The 16,283-nt window shown below is 40.4% G+C and overlaps 1 protein-coding gene across 1 annotated transcript in view; it reads left to right on the forward strand.

The window, feature by feature from the left end:
• Positions 1–16,283, forward strand: part of LOC111655265 (plexin-A1-like) — a 254,910-nt gene that overhangs the window by 171,748 nt on the left and 66,879 nt on the right. The window contains exons 11-12 of the mRNA XM_023406597.2: positions 6,723–6,819; positions 11,738–11,961. Of these exons, the coding sequence (XP_023262365.1) occupies positions 6,723–6,819; positions 11,738–11,961 (321 nt within the window). The remainder of the gene's footprint in view (positions 1–6,722; positions 6,820–11,737; positions 11,962–16,283) is intronic.

Raw genomic sequence — 16,283 nt, forward strand, 5'->3', positions numbered from 1 at the left:
TCATGGACAAACACACACACACACACACCCTCCCCAGGGGTTTGGAAGCCCAATGTGAAGCAGACATATGGAGATTCTCCACATGATCCTCTTCCTAATCATGTGGAGCAGACGGAGACTGTAGCATCAGCAACAACCGGCAACCTGCTTTACATGATTTATTACACTGACACACATAGGCTATCAAATGCTGCGCGTGTGTAACTGTGTGTATGAACTTACCACTATAAGTCCATGCATCAGGCATGCTAGTGAGCGGCACAGTACATTTTTTTGGAGGATGACAGGCCGTGTGTCTGTGTGTTCACAGAGCAGAAATTGGTGTTGAGTTGGCACCGGTCTAGACTGTCCCTGACTTTCACAAACATGCTCCATATAGCACACATGGTACCTGTGCAGTATATAGAGTGCACTATACAGACGCACATGTTCTTCTGCAACACTACCTTCTACAAATTAAATTTATCGAGTAACTAATTTGCCTTGCCAAGTGTATTTTGGAACAGACATTTCTCATACAGCATAGGAGTCACAAGGAGGAGGTCAATGATGATGACAGTATAAAACAGAAAACATTTGGTCAACATAGAGAATTATATTTGTCCATATTTGTCCTTTTTCCAACCTGGTAATCTTTCCCTGACCTGAACCAAAAGCTTTGACTTACCTAAATATAACCACAAGCACCTTGCTTGTGCTTCGGTTTGCCAGGAGTGTTTTTATTATTGGTATCAGCGGTGGGAAGTAACTAAGGTGAGAACTAAAGTGCAGAACATGATGAATGTTATTTACTGAAGAACTGTTACTTAAGTACAAACTTCTTGGCCACTATTGGACTTTTTATTCCACTGCATGTATTTCACAGTTAAGTAAAGTCAGTTTAATTTAGCGACAAATCATAACAGAAGTAACCTGAGGGCACTTTTCATACAGAGCATGTCTAGATTTCTTTATAATAGCTACACTTGTACATAGTTACGAGTGTCTTTCAGAAGTCTATTTGTTGTAAACTGTTCCAACAAAAGTTATTTATGGTTAAATTTAAATAATTGTTTGAGACCCGAGGAGGTAAAACTGTCCATTATTTATATAAAACAGCAACGATTAGAGAAAAGCCTTAAAAATAATTGAATACAAATGTGTATTAATTGTTTTTGTGGCTTTTTCTTCCCTTAGATTCATCTCATGACCTTTCAAAGGGTTACTTTTGATATTTTACATATCTTTCACTGACAGTAGGAGCAGGATTGAACATTGATTTTACAGTATATTGTCTCACTGATACTTTTATTTACATAAAAGATCTGAGTGCTTCTTCCACCGCTGTCAGGGTAAGTAAATGAAATCTGTTGGCAGCTTGCAGATAGTTCCAATATAAACGTTTGGTCCTCATGTTATTAAAAATGGATCAGGATAGCTTTATGTTTCTTACAAAACACATTTGTGCTAATTAGTTGCACATTTTCCTCTGTGTGCTTATTACAGGGAATCACTAATGAATAAATTACAGCCAAAAACGACACAGACTTAGTGCAGAAATGAAAGTGTCAGGTGAAGTGTGAAGAATTATTATTTGCATTTAAAAAAAAAAAAATTGTATTCATCCATTTGTGGCTGTACAGTATCTGCTTTAGTGCACAAACAAAAGAAGCTCAACTGAAAGCCCCATTGAACTGATATTGGGGGGGGGGGGCTTGTGTGTGTAAGTGTGTGTTATAGCCGTGTATTTTTAACACACGATATCCTTCAATGTATCCTTCAACATGACTAATTACATGAGGGTGACCTGCACATGGACGCGCACGCATATGCACACACCTACCCCCCACCCCCCCACAACCACCACCACCACCAGCCAGCTGCTCTGTTTTGTTAACATTGGCAGTTTTCAGTTCACTCAGACATTCAACCATGTATGCACACACACTCTCACACACACACACACACACACACACACACACACACACACACACACACACAGTAGCATATCTATTCATACAGTCCATGGAGACATGCAATCCATGGAGACGATTCATGTAGCGAGAGAATAAACGAGTGCAGGAGCAGATAACGAATGAACCCGAGCCAGGCTGGTGTGTTACTGTAATGAGGCCAGGGACGGCTTTGTGCTCACCTTGTACTTTTTACACCTCCACCCCCCCTCTCCTTTTTTCTACTCTTGTCACCTCCCCTCCCTCCCTTGTCCCCTCTTAATGCCCCTCCTCCTTCTCTCTATACTCTCCTCTCCTTTATCTCCTCCTTGTTTAAACTCTCCTACTCTCCTCTACTGTTTTTTTTTTGTCCCATTTGCTCTTCTCTCCCTCTTTCTGTCCTTCCTCTACTTCTTTTCCTCTTGTCATTCTTTACCGCTTCTCATTGCCGCTCCTCGTTTTCCACTTTGCCCTCTGTTGCTGTCTTAATCTCCCCTCCTCCTTTCCTAATTCCACTACTCTCACTTTCCCCTTATCTCCTCTTTAGCTGTCCTCCACTTTTATCCACCCAACTTTGCACCACTGCATCCTCTTCGTTTTCTCCTCTCCTCTCCTCTCCTCTCCTCTCCTCCCCTCCCCTCCCTAGGGGGGCCTACACTATGAGTTGGCTCAGGTAGATTAATTACATGCAGTGACATGGAGGAGCTGGCCAGAGGCTTCAGTAATGAGTCTGATTACTCATCTCCAGCAGCTCCGGACGCTCAGGGGAGGGAAGTCAGGACAGCAGGCCAGCAGAGGGGCCTCTCAGTAGGGAGAGAGAGAGCAACTTTTACCTACGGGGCTCCTCCAATAAAGAGTTTTTAACAGCACTTGTGCCGCCACTTTTGAGATCAAAGCTATACCAAGAGTTATCGACATTCTGATAGTCAACAGCTGTTCAATCGGTAAGTGAAATATGTGAGCATTTCAAACAGAAGTTATAGTTTCCTTGAGGAGGAAGCCATACCTTATGTATGCACACTGCTATAATCGGTTGTTCCAATAAGCTGCAGGCAAACATGTAATCTCCAGTAGACCAGAGGAATGCCTAGTATGGAAGAAATCCTACATGGAAGCCAAAGAGGTAACCCAGAGTGGGATGGCTGAGAGACAAAAACATAATTAAATGCAGGAAATGTGGGAAAACACAAGCATGGATAATAAATCATACAAACAAAAGACAGCTACAGTTCCTCATTAAGCCATGAGAGACTGCTTATGTTTTTTCTAAAGAAAGATGAATTTAGGTAAAGCATTCAGTTGGTTCCCAGCCTGTGAGTCAAAGCAAGAATGAGGTGAAGCTGGAATGGATTTCTCAAATGGCTTTTTTATTGGTCAAGCATTTGACTTTATCTGAGGAGGTTATTAGCTACAGTTTGATTCCAGTACATTTATCAATATATTGGTTGAGCCACGCTGCTCCGTCTCTTCTTCTGAGGCTCCAGAGGTAGCAGGTACAAGTACAGACGAATCACATTCGCTGTCACTAACATGGACACATCATTTACGCCTTTATACACACTGGATAAAATTGTATGGTGACAAATATTTAAAAACAAGCTGAAAACTGTCAAACAAGTGAAAACATTCTACCGGAGGGAGATAGATATCCTTTGTTTTCCTGCTGCAGTTAAAGTCTTGAAACAAAATAGAAGGTTTTCAGTATTTACTATATTTCAGCAGCTAGTAGGCTACTGTGATAAACACCTTCCAGTGAATATGATGCTGTGCGAATCCTAACCCTGCTCCTTTAGCTTAACCTCTTGTCCCAAAGGTTAAAGAGATCCCCAAAACATTTTAGTCTATGATAGTCATCAATCCATCGAGTCAGAGTCTAGTCCCCGTTACCTGAGTCCCGAGTCAGCTTCACTCTGGCGCAGTCAAAGAGCTGACGGACAGATAAAAAGGTTTGCATTAAACACAAATGACACCGCTGAGATTTTAATTACTGTGTGACACAATAGCCAACAGATTCATTACTAACGAAAAAGAGTCCTCTGAATGCGGTCATCGCTCCAGTCCGAGTCTGTCATGAAAATAAGGACTTGTGTCAGACTCCTGAGTCCGAGTCCTGGACTACAACACTGCACTCAATCTCCAAAACAGTCATCCTTAAAAATGTTGCCATTTTGTAAAGTAAGGTTGAAGTAGACATAATGGCTGTAGGAGTATCATTAGATATAATTTCATGCCATCGTTATTATCAAATTGTCTGTCATTTTCAAAAGATGACTGTTCATTTTGGAATAAAACTCTATACATTTCTGTCTCATTTAGACTCCTGTCTACCCAAAAAACTTACTTACTTCCATTGAGAGGATGAACTACTACACAGCGGCTTAAAGATCAGCGCATTGTTGATAAAAATGTAATGTGGACTAGTAAATGCCTTGTTCTTGAAAGTGGAATCCTACAGTAATGCAAAATGCCTGAATCTAAAACCAGCTGCCATCTTGCGCTGCTAAATCTCTGAAGAAACTAATTTGTCAGAGGTCAGAGTCGAGTAATAACTGGTGACTGACAGGACCAGTGTGATAAATTAAAAATGAATATTGTTAAATTTTACTGACATAATGGTTCCCCAGAGAATGAATCTTACTGACTTTGATTATCCCTGACGTTTCCTTCAGCACCATCATGAGGTTGACATTGGGGCTTTCAAGTGAAATATCTTCAAGATCCATTGGTTGGATTGCCATGTAATCTGGCAGCCCTCAGGATGACTTGTAATACCACTGGTGAACACCTGATTTATTAATCTAGCGCCATCATCAGGTTGATAATTTCACAATGTCCAATACTTTGGTTTGTGACAAGGAATCTACAAAAGTGATGACATTCCAACCAGCTTCAGCTGCCCTTTGTGCTACTTTAGCAAATATTAGCATGCCAACACGCTAAACTAAGATGGTGCACATTCGTGAATAAACATAAGCATGTTAGCATTGTAGTTGTGCTTGCTGACATTAGCACATAGCTCAAAGCACAGCTGTGGTATAGTATAGCCTCACAGAGCTGCTAGCGCGGCTGTAGGCTCGTCCCTCTGCTGCCTCTTCTCCTTTTCCTGAATTTCCTTCAGTATTGCATCAGCTGACAAATAATCTTTTACTCCCAAGCGTGCCCCGGGAAGCGGGGTTAGACAGCGGGTGATGCTTGGTGTGACTGGTGGCACGGTGTCGCGGTGTCACACTGTGGTTTGTGTCGGCGTTTTAAACCATGTGACGGTATGAATAAAGCATGATGTGGCGGGCAGCGGGGTGGGCAGGGAGTGACAAGAGAACAAGCTCACCCAGTGTTTTGGTGATGGCAAACAAGTCAAAACCCTTAAAGTTTAATGGGGGCCTCGCCGCGGAGAGAGGAGGAGTGGTATGTGGGCACATGTGTGTGTGTGGGTCCTGTGGTTTCACCGGGGATACTAGCTGCCATACACAGGTCTTTAGCCGGTGGGATGTAATAGTGATGCTAATAAAGTCAACAGCCTACCTCATGTGTGATGGATTAGAGTCACACTGAACTAGTGGGAAGGGAATAAGACCAATCAGCATTTCCTTTGTGGCGAAAGAGTGTTTTGGTTGAATCCCTCTCCTCTGGAGCTGCTGACCTCCCAGAATCCTGTGGTTTCGCTGGGCCGCGCTTCCCTTAGCTTCTCACTGTCTCAGTAGAGATCCAGACTTCCCACATCCCTTCTTCTTATGTGGCTGTTTACAAAGTCTCCCTTTCTTTCTTTGTCCTCTTGTTTATGGTCTTCTTTTTCCTCCTTTGTCTTTTTAATTCATCGCCGTGTTTTCGAGGCCCTAAGCTGACCTGAAACCATCACTGATCTGAAATAATGCCATGTTTTTACACGTATTTCAGTAGCTTATATACTTTGCCGGTACACAGACGACCCATGCATGTCATGATCCATTTAATCTAATAGCACCAGCCTTACTGATTTCATTCGAGTCTGTGTCAAACACATCATAGCCTATATGAGTATCATTTTCCTTCCCTCATATGTTTGGCATTTTAGTCATGGAACTGCATTGGAAGAAGAGAGTGAAGAGAAAAGTTTTGACTCTAAGTGTGTGTGTGTGTGTGTGTGTGTGTGTTTGTGTGTGTGTGTGTGTGTGTGTGTGTGTGTGTGTGTGTGTCTGTCTGTCTCAGGCCCCGTTGCCCATATGAGCCGGTCGATCCGTGTCTTCCAAATCCAGTGTGTCAGAGAGCAAATTGGAAATGCCAATTTCACTTTACACTGCCCCGTATCTTATCTCTCCCTTACCCTCATCCCACCACTTAGCTCATGTGTAAATGAATAAGGTCCTCTCGCACGTCCACCGGTGTCCGATTCCTGTCTGCTTTCACCGCTCCTGACCACCCCCTGTTCCTCTTCCTCCTCCCCTCCATCTTCTTCTTCTCTTCTCCTCATCCTTTCCCCCCCATTTTCCTCTTGTCACCTGTCCCGTCCTTTCTCCCTCCATCCTGCCCCCCCCCTTCTCAGCTCCGTCTCTATTCAGCCATGCCCGTTCAACTGTAACCCATCTGTTATTTCTCTGTGTGTATTTATGAAATATGTCTGTTTTGGTGAATATGGATTTATGCATGTGTTCATGCTCGGACTGTATCACTGTCTGCAATGAACAAGCCGGGGCGAATCACTATGCAAATGAAATAATATCTCATACAATTCCCAATTTGCATTGAATCCATTATAAATCAACCATTTTCTTACACGTTTCTCTTGCCCTCTCTCTGTTTCTGTGTCTCTCTCAGTACGACTACGAGGGCGGTGACATCAGTGACCTGCCAGTCGACCTCTCCGTGGTGTGGAATGGAAACTTTGTCATTGACAACCCGTTCAACATTCAAGGTAGAACATTTTCTTTGTTGCTTGGCCAAATTTGAGCCGCCCCTGCTTGTTTATCTGTCGGTAATGATTTTCTGTGAAGCAACAATGCCGTGTGCAGTGTTTCCCCTTCATAAGAAATCTGTAATTTCATTTTTGACAGCCATCAGGGAGAAAGGTGAAAGTGTACCATTAGTTTGGAAAAAACACTGTTCTCGTCTCAGGGATAAAAGAGGGGCAGAGGGAGTGATTGATGGATGGCAATGATAACAAACAAAACATCCAACACAGAAATTAATAGGGATGGATGTTAGAGAGGAAGATAAACAAATGGAGAAAGCGATAGGCAGAAGAAAAGATGAAGAGGAAGAAAGATGGGTGGATGACAGGTTGATAAATGCACCATGTAATGGCGGGGGGTAGATGAGAGTAAAGGGAATGATAAAGAAAAACAGAGAGCGACATGGAGGGATGGCATTTATTATTTTTAATCGCTATTTGTGCATGAAGTGGAAAACAATTACCAATTCTAAATTCTTTATCAAGTGTAATATATTGGGTGGTGGAGGCTAATGATTTTAGACGTCCCATTACACAAGATAATATAAGTCTTGCTCTCAAGTGTGTCATAAAGTCTTTTGCTCTGAATTTGCATGTCTAGAGTCAGATTAACTAACCCTCCCTACTCTATTCTCCTCTGTGTTTTTTTTCTATTTCATTCACCATTCATTTCAGTCTTAAAAAGACACACATGCACATTTTAATCTTACATCCTTTGTGTTGTATCTGACCTCATTTTGATAAATGTCAGACATGCAGTTCATTTTGCAGATTGCTTGGAAATTAGTTGCTTATCGGTCATGACCTAATTCTTCTGCCAGTGTAATTTTGTTTAAAATGTGCTCCTTTAAGCTTTTCTGCGAGTCTGTGCTGCGAGATTCTCTCCGGGGGATTAAACATCCAGTGTTTAACATGTGCTGAGAAGTATTGTGGCTGTCACAACAAAATAAATAATCCCATTTCTATTCAATCGAGTAGATGGATCCTATTCTATATTGTTGAACTATAGATTTGATGACTGTTCCTAATCAGATAAGTATTCAGCTGAGCAACACAGGTCTAAATATAGCAAATACTTTATTCAGGAGTATCAGCATTTATAGAATATTTTAAGATATAAAGTTGTATATAGTTACAAAATACTGTTAGTTTTGCACTGTTCTGTTTATTGGTAAAATTAGATAAAATAAGTGACAGTTCGGCACATTTTGCCCGTTCGGTTTGCTTCAATCATGCCAGTGTGAACACTGTCAAACTCGAAGTTCAAAGAAGCGTGCAGAAATTGCATTGAGTCTCTTCCAGGTAAACTCGGGAGCAGTATGTTTGAAGTAACTGGACCAATTGAGCGGTTGCTTCAACTAGACTATGCAGTGCTGATGATGCAGGATGTCAGTCGCTCAAACTGTGCAATAGAGGAGTTAACTGTCAGTCCATATAACTTCATAATTGCTCCTTTCCTGAGATCACAAAACCTACATGCTAACAACGTGTAATTCTTAGCCATGCTAGCAGTATGTCATTCATCCCACCACATCAGCTCAGACTAAAATATCTGAACAAATATTGGATAGCTTGCTGTAGAAGTTTTCATGTTCCCCAGACAAATGGCTGCTATTGGCGAGCCTCTGACTTTTCATCTAGCGCCACCAAAATTTGTCGAGTACTTTGGTTTGTGCTGGTTTCTTTGAGCTGTACTTTGTCTTTAGTTCTACTATTAGCATGCTAACACACTTAGCAAAGATAATGAACGTGGTAAACATTACACCGGCTAGTCATCAGCATGTTAGCATTGTCATTGTGAGCATGTTGGCTACTTATGGAATCGCAGAGTGTTATTTGTGACTTAGTGCTTAGTAAACACCCTTACTCTTTGTCTTTGGTCAGGACCAAGTGAACCAGACTACATGTGTGAAAGTGACCTACTATACCTTCTTCTTCACCTTCTTTGAGTGAAGCAATGACTGACCCGAGCTTGACCTTTTTTCATAAACATGACATATTATAGATTAGAGCTCAACCAGCAATCAGGATAGAGATACTGTTCTGCTACAACAGGCGTAAAATACATTTTTGCTTAACCTTTTCTGTCTCTCATTGCTGTCATTTAACAATAAACTAAATTTAGTAAACAATATTTCACTTGTCGGTATCTGACATTTCAATATACATAAACAATATTCAACAATATCTAGTTAAAAGTGAATATATTATGACAGGAAATGGGACTGAAATACAGCCGAGGGAATAAACCTCATACTGTTTGAAAACACTCTCCCGGCTATTGTTGTGGCACCTCAAAATCCACAAATTTCCTCACAGCTCCCTGTTGATATTTTGAAAATGAAGTGTTGCTGAAAACAGTGAGCTGTGAGGAATTGTGGGGGCGCTCTTGCGTGCTGTGACGAGAGTGTACTTTTTTTTTTTTTTTAAACAGGTTATATGGGGTTATCTGGATGACTTTGAATAAAACTCATCACAGCGCTTTTGACATCCATCTTTCCAATATGAGGTTTTATACAGCAAAGTTATCCTGATAGCTCCTGCAACAGGCCCCAGGGATGTGTGCCACAGTGAGCGCTTTGCATGTGACAGGATGGTGTGGAGCTCTGAGAGTTTTGGAGTGTGAAATCCAATGAACTTAGAGGTAGTGTGTGTGTGTGTGTGTGTGTGTGTGTGTGTGTGTGTGTGTGTGTGTGTGTGTGTGTGTGTGTGTGTGTGTGTGTGAGTGTGAACTTGACAAGTATGTTATGACTATGAGTGAGCAGTACTTGCTTCTCGGCTTTCTAGGTGGCAAGGAATTTATGCAGGAAGCATCCCAGGCCAATGGAGGGTTTCTCAAAAGAAACCGAAGACAGACTTCTGAAACAGCTGGCTAGGTTATGGATTAGTAATAAGAATGAATCAACAACCTTATCACACCCCAATAGATATATTATGGTTATTTTGTTCTAAAGCCTCACAGAATACCCATTAGGATTATACGAGTTCAATGCAATGCTTAGTGTTGAAGGTCTAAGACTCGTTAAAAACATGCATTATAAAACCATCCTCACTCATACAAATCTCATAAAGACCTTCTCCTTTTCTCCTCCTTTTTCTCTCCATCCTTTATTAATCCCCTCCCTGCACCGTCCCCGTCTTTTTCTCTCTGAATTGGAGCTGTATTATCCGTCTGAGGCAGAGCTGCTCGCAGCTGACCCGGTTTTGCCCCGGTGTAAAGTGGAGATGTTAATGTTAATTAAATCATTCATTTGGTTCAGATTAATTAGTGTCGCGCTACTTTTAAGCTGAGCCGTGGCTAATCAGATTAGGGCGAGCGAAGGGCCGAGGCGGGCAGATGGATCCAAAAGACGCTCGCTTTGAAGTCCGGCCGCCGTATGTCTGCCGAGAAGGAGGTGAAGGGAGGAGATTCTTGCATGCTCTGTTGCTCTGTTTTTTTTTTGTTTTTTTTTTAAACCCCCCCCCTATGTTTTTCCTCTTTACTTCATTTCAAATCTGTTTAACTGGTGTGACAGCAAACAAACCTGCCTGCAGGTTTTGGTAATATCAGTATCAACAGAGATAATTATGATAGAGATTAGCAGATGATAAATGGTAACAAACAAAAATCAAAAGATCTTATCCATTTACCGGTACATTTTCTTGTCTTGTTTGCATGTGACCTCCCCTACTCCTGTTTGTTTTTCTCATTCTCTGTTGTTTAAGGTCCCTCTTTCACCTCTCTCCTTCATTTCCTCTCAACCTCTCGCTTTTTCTGGCTCTATCTGTTTCCTCTGATTCTCTCAGCCTCGCGGGGCCTCACCATCTTTAAATTCATAACAATTCTTGTTGCTGTTTTGTTAACAAGCAGAGCTAAAATTTATCCTCCCCCTCTTCCCTGTTTTCTTTCATCTCCCTCCCCTCTAACTTCTCAGGTGTTTGAGGTTTTAATTATTTATTTATCTATTTATTTATTTATAATTTTTTTACTTTTAATGACTTTTTCCACTCTGCAGAGTTGAGGGAATGGTTTTATACACAACAAATTATCAATTCCCCTGTTGGCGTTAGAAGACATTACCTGTTGAATTAATTTCTGTAATATCCCTCTAGGTCTCTTGTTCATGTTTTTTAATTTTTTTTCTCTATTTATCTGTGGAAACAGTTCTCTCATCGTCACAGCCTCAGAGTGGTAATAATCACCTACTCAAGGTTTTAGGTGTTATGTGGGTGATTAACATTCATTTATGCCGGTCCTTTGCTCTCTGTGAAGCTCACAGACACATAAACACCTGATTACTTTTTTCTTGCCACCGTTGCTTTTTTTTTTTTTTTTCAAATTAACAACTTACAGAACTTAATGTTCATCAAAAATAAGAATTCCCACTCCAATACATAAAGTAAATTTCCCAACATAAAGCTACTATAGTTCATGCATTTGAATTACGCTACACCAAGTTAATTGCTATATGGACATGTATTTAGCCAGCTGTAGAAAATCAACAAAAAACCTCTTTTCCTCAAAGGTATTAGTGCAGAAAGATGAAGAAATGTGTAGAACTGTACTTGAAAGTAAAATTTAAAGCAATTGTTTGACACTTTGATAAATACACATATGTGTTTTCTTCCATGGAGTTAAATGAGGACATCTGCCTGTATGCTAAATATCACGCGAGGTACTCTGTTTGAAAAGCTGTAACATTACAAACATTAGATAATGGTAAAAGAAACTAAATGAAATAGTGGTGTGACTTAATCTAAAACACTGTGTCTAACTAAATCTAGTCATGCTAAATTAGCTGGGTTAGCTTGCCAGTTAGTGACTGAATGACGTTTGTATTACTTCATCAACTTCAGTTATGTTATATGTGTCTCTCTCCCACTCTTTCTGTTTCCCAACCAGCTCACCTGTACAAATGCAGAGCGTTGCGGGACAGCTGTGGTATGTGCCTGAAGGCTGACCCCAGGTTTGAATGTGGCTGGTGCGTCCAGGACAAGAAGTGCTCCCTAAGGCAGGAGTGTACCGGTGGAGGAAATTCCCACCTCCCACTGCAGCTGGCTGAAGGTGGAGGGTGGATGCATGCCACCTCTGGAAACAGCCGCTGCACCCACCCGAAGATCACTAAGGTAAGTGTGTGGCAGTGTATGTTTGAGATACCACCACTCACCACATACTGAGTAGGGTGCAAAATTTACTGATTATGTATTTTCAGGCATCGCTGTATTTTTTTCTGTGTGTAGCTGCAAGTTGACAATTGTCACTTTATGACTGAGTGTGAAACATTTTCATTTCTATGTCTATGGGGTCATACAGATTTTCTGTTGTATGTGCATGTGAGAGAGCATGAATGCAATCCATTACTCCGATATTGGTTTCTGAACTATTCTGTGCTTTCATACTGTATACATACTCAAATCTAAAAGGTATTCTGCCTTTTTTTCAAGTCTCTCCCACACAAATGCACCCAAGAAGAAAAATATTGCTATACACAAACTCACTGAGCGCCTTTTTTTTTCCCAGTTAATGGAACGGTTGCCAGGTACACAGAAAGAGAGTGCTGAGCCTGGCTTCCTTTCACACACAACTGAGTGTTTTCCAAATCACAGAAAAAGTTCCACTTTGTGGATGAGCTGACATGATATAGACAACACTTTTCATGAGCCAGTGCTCAAAAACATAGAGTTAGATGCTACCTTGACAGGTGATGGGAAACCAGCATGAACCCTGACCTCTTTGCTATTTTAGAAATACAAATAAGCTGCTGTAAATACCACAAACCATTATAATAGGACCAGTAATTATATATTTACAATGCAGAAATAGAAGATAAACTGAACTCAGAAGCTTCTCTATGAAGAATATTTCAATATTTCAGGCTACTGTACCGAACACGCTGAAAACAGCGCCAACGTTTTTATATTAGGACACACAAACTTCTGTACTGCTCCCACTCTAATGAAACTGGCTGCGGTGACAGCCACTTTGGCTATAGCTCACACTTTTTTCGGGATGTTGAAAACAAAACAGTCAGTGCCAAATTTTGCAAATATCAACGAGTTGTCCTTTTTTTTCCTGTATGATAAGGATTTGTGCAAAAGCAAGAGCAACAGTATTTTCTCATTGTTCATTTTACAGTCATGAAGAATAAAGTGCACCATTTGCTTTGTCTTGCTACTTAATTTTAATTTTTTACAAAGTTTAAACGATGTGTGGTTTTCAAATGTAAAGAAACATGAACTTGAATCGCTATTGCATCTGACTAGTGGATATTATTAGGTGAAAAGTGAAGGCAGTATGAGCTGAGACTGTGGAATCACCACTAAAACTGGCTCAGATTCCCTCCAGTGTTACATTTCTACAGTCACCCTTAAAGAAAAGCAGCGCTGCTTCTTTGAGCTCCACATTATAATCTCGTCAACTTGTGAGGAGTGTGGAGTCACCTGCGCAGATCCGAGGCTCGTAAACCTTGATAGGCCGTTGCGTCAGCTCTCTTTGTTGAAGCCCCCGTGGTCATGAAAGCCCTACGTGTCCTGAACTGAGAATGAAAGCTGCTCTATTTTAATGTGTTGCTATTAAAACACACACATGTTGGGACCTTGTACCTGCCCTTGGCACAGAAATGGTATTATTACTCACTGTTACATCAAACTGGTACTCTGGAGACAGGCATGTAAAGGTTTGTTTGGTATTGATTCCTTTTTGTCTTTTAGTTATGTTCATTTTTGTATGATGCTGTCTCTCTCTGTATTGATGTCTTTGGAAGACTTGCCTCAGTCTGTTATAGATTTCAGATTCATTCATGTTGGTTTTCTTTACATGTTTTATTTATTTTTGATTGTGGAATTTTTATTTTCTTACCTGCCTTTCTTCCTATCAGAATCTCAGTGACTGTTATAATCTAAAAAAAGACAGGAAAACGGTAAAATTATATATATTAACATATTTCTTTCAAAGCAGGTACAAAATCTGAGAATATTCCCAGTTGGTATTATCTATCTTCATTTGTTTTTAAGAGCAATAAGACTCATTAAAGCCTCAGTTCTTGATCAAATGACTGGAGACAGTCAATTTCTTTTTTCGTTCAATTTTCTTTTTTACGCTCATTGTCTAAATATCATGAGAAAGTCTTTTGACTATATGTCAATGTATGGAGATTTTGCCTCTTGATACAAGGTAAATCATGTTCAGGCCGTGCAATAGGGTGAGAAAATACTGTTGGATCATGGGTAGCGTGATTCCAAGTTTCTGCCTGTTGATCTTACAGAACTGGTAACACCACTGACGTGATGTAATGTTATAACCCTTATTGCTATACGTTGGTCTGGATAAAAGAGTTAGCTAAATGTCCAACATGTGAGAGGATGACGAAATTTAGTCATTGACAATGTGATGGAGCAGAGGACGAATAGAAAGAGGGAGGAATTTTCTGCTGTGTGTGTGTTTGTGTAATGGTTGTTGTATGGACACAAACTGACCATCCATGTGAGTATACGTGCTTGTATGCATGTTGAAGTGAGCCTGTGTGTGTGTGTGTGTGTGTGTGTGTGTGTGTGTGTGTGTGTGTGTGTGTGTGTGTGTGTGCGCGCGATTGGGTCCACAAGGGCATGAGAAGGAGAAGGCAGAGTAAGAGTGATGTGTTTTTTATTTTATGATAATAGTACAAGTGGAGTGAAACTGGGGGTAATAAATGTCTAAAGAGTTATGAAAGCAAAAAGTAAAAGACATCTTGATATGAGGACAGTGGCTGTTGTCTCTGTTCTCTTGATGCATGGATTCATTTTGCCTTGTTCAGTTTACATTCCCTTCCAGTAGAGGCGGCACAATGACATTAAGACTTTTATTTATCAAGCAGCAACATCAGCTATCAAGAGTATCAATACCATTCACTTAACTGTCATTCAGCCCTGAAGAGGCTAATTTAAATAATTAAAGGAACAGGTACATTTTATTTAATAATGAGATAATTAGATTTCTCCATCAAAGGTGATGATGTGATCAGACCATAAATTGAACTGCATGTTAGACCTTCAAAGGTTAAGCTACTACGGTCAGGTTTTGGACATGATTATTTTAAGATAAACCAGGTTCATCAGTCTCTGTGGAAACGACGACGATGGCATTTTCCTTCATACACACCGATACATACTGGCTGTCCTGTATGCAGTAGGTGTTCTGGTTAATTGTAATAGAAAACAAGAGAATACCATCAACCGAGTCTCTCAACACATTAAAATAGCCTGAGTTGATCCTATCAAGAACAAGAATACGTTAATAACATTATAGACTCCAAACACCTAAAATCCACTTTTGTGAAAATGATACTTCCTGCTCAGTATTCACAGGTTTTTATTATATTTGAGCATAATAACAATGCTTATAGATTATTTTTTTGTGCTAGTATTCCCAAGAAAGAAAAGACACTAATAAAAAAGATTCTTTGCAAATTGAGTTTCCCATACGCCCTGTTTGCTTAGATGCCTTAGCAGTTTTCTCAAACTATTTTCTGACCACATAAACAACTTTACCAGCATTATTTTTTACAGCTGCTGGCTGCTGCTTCCATGGCTAACGTGTGGTTAGCACTGAGACCACAGCTAGATTACCATGTGACAGAACACACACAAACACACACACACACACACACACACACACACAATATATACACAACTACTAGGAAACCGCTGCTATAATATTGATGATTTGATGTGGCTACTGTGCGGTCAGGCCTGCAATATACCAGCACAGAGTAACGCCGCAGGACTTTACTTCTACCAGATTCCTGGTCAGTGGTATTCAAAAGAAGTAGCCAAGCATATGAAGGAAATCATGTGAAGATTAAATAATTAATAAAAAGATTAATTAGATTTATTGATACTTCCAAATCGGTGGGGTCCTATAGATTAATATAAAGCCAAAGTTTGGACATGGTGGAGGGACCTTCAGTTCTCATCATTCATCTTTGCATAAACGGCATGCATTTTCAATTTACTGTGGTTGTCTGCGAGATTGCTTAACTTCTGCTAACTGTGATGACAAATTTAGCCTCAGTGACCAAAAATGGCATCAGAGCAGCCAAATACAAAGAAGTAAGTCATTACTGATTGCTCAGAGCAAAATCAAATGCTGCCCCCAAACAAAACAACATGGAATGCAGTAGTAAAAATAAAAAAGAATGCTATTCAGTTGTGAATATCTGGCTGTTACATCCAGGGTTTGGTGGTAAGCGTCTAGTAGCTGGCAGAGACTGTGTTTTACTCCACAAGCATTTGTGGTCCTTGTGTTAGTCCAGTCTGAGATTAGTTTGGTGGCTCATGTGGAACAATTATATCCGTTATCCTTTTGCAGTTTTATCCTAAAGCTTGTTAGTTAGTGCTTAAATGTGGTTCTGTTGTATCAGATCACGATCTTTCCAAAAACCATTCCCAGCTTCAGGGCGTGTGTACTTTAC

The sequence above is a fragment of the Seriola lalandi genome, unplaced genomic scaffold, assembly GCF_002814215.2.
Source record: "Seriola lalandi dorsalis isolate HSWRI2012SDOR001 ecotype SW California unplaced genomic scaffold, Sedor1 jcf7180002054312, whole genome shotgun sequence".
Taxonomy (NCBI): domain Eukaryota; kingdom Metazoa; phylum Chordata; class Actinopteri; order Carangiformes; family Carangidae; genus Seriola; species Seriola lalandi.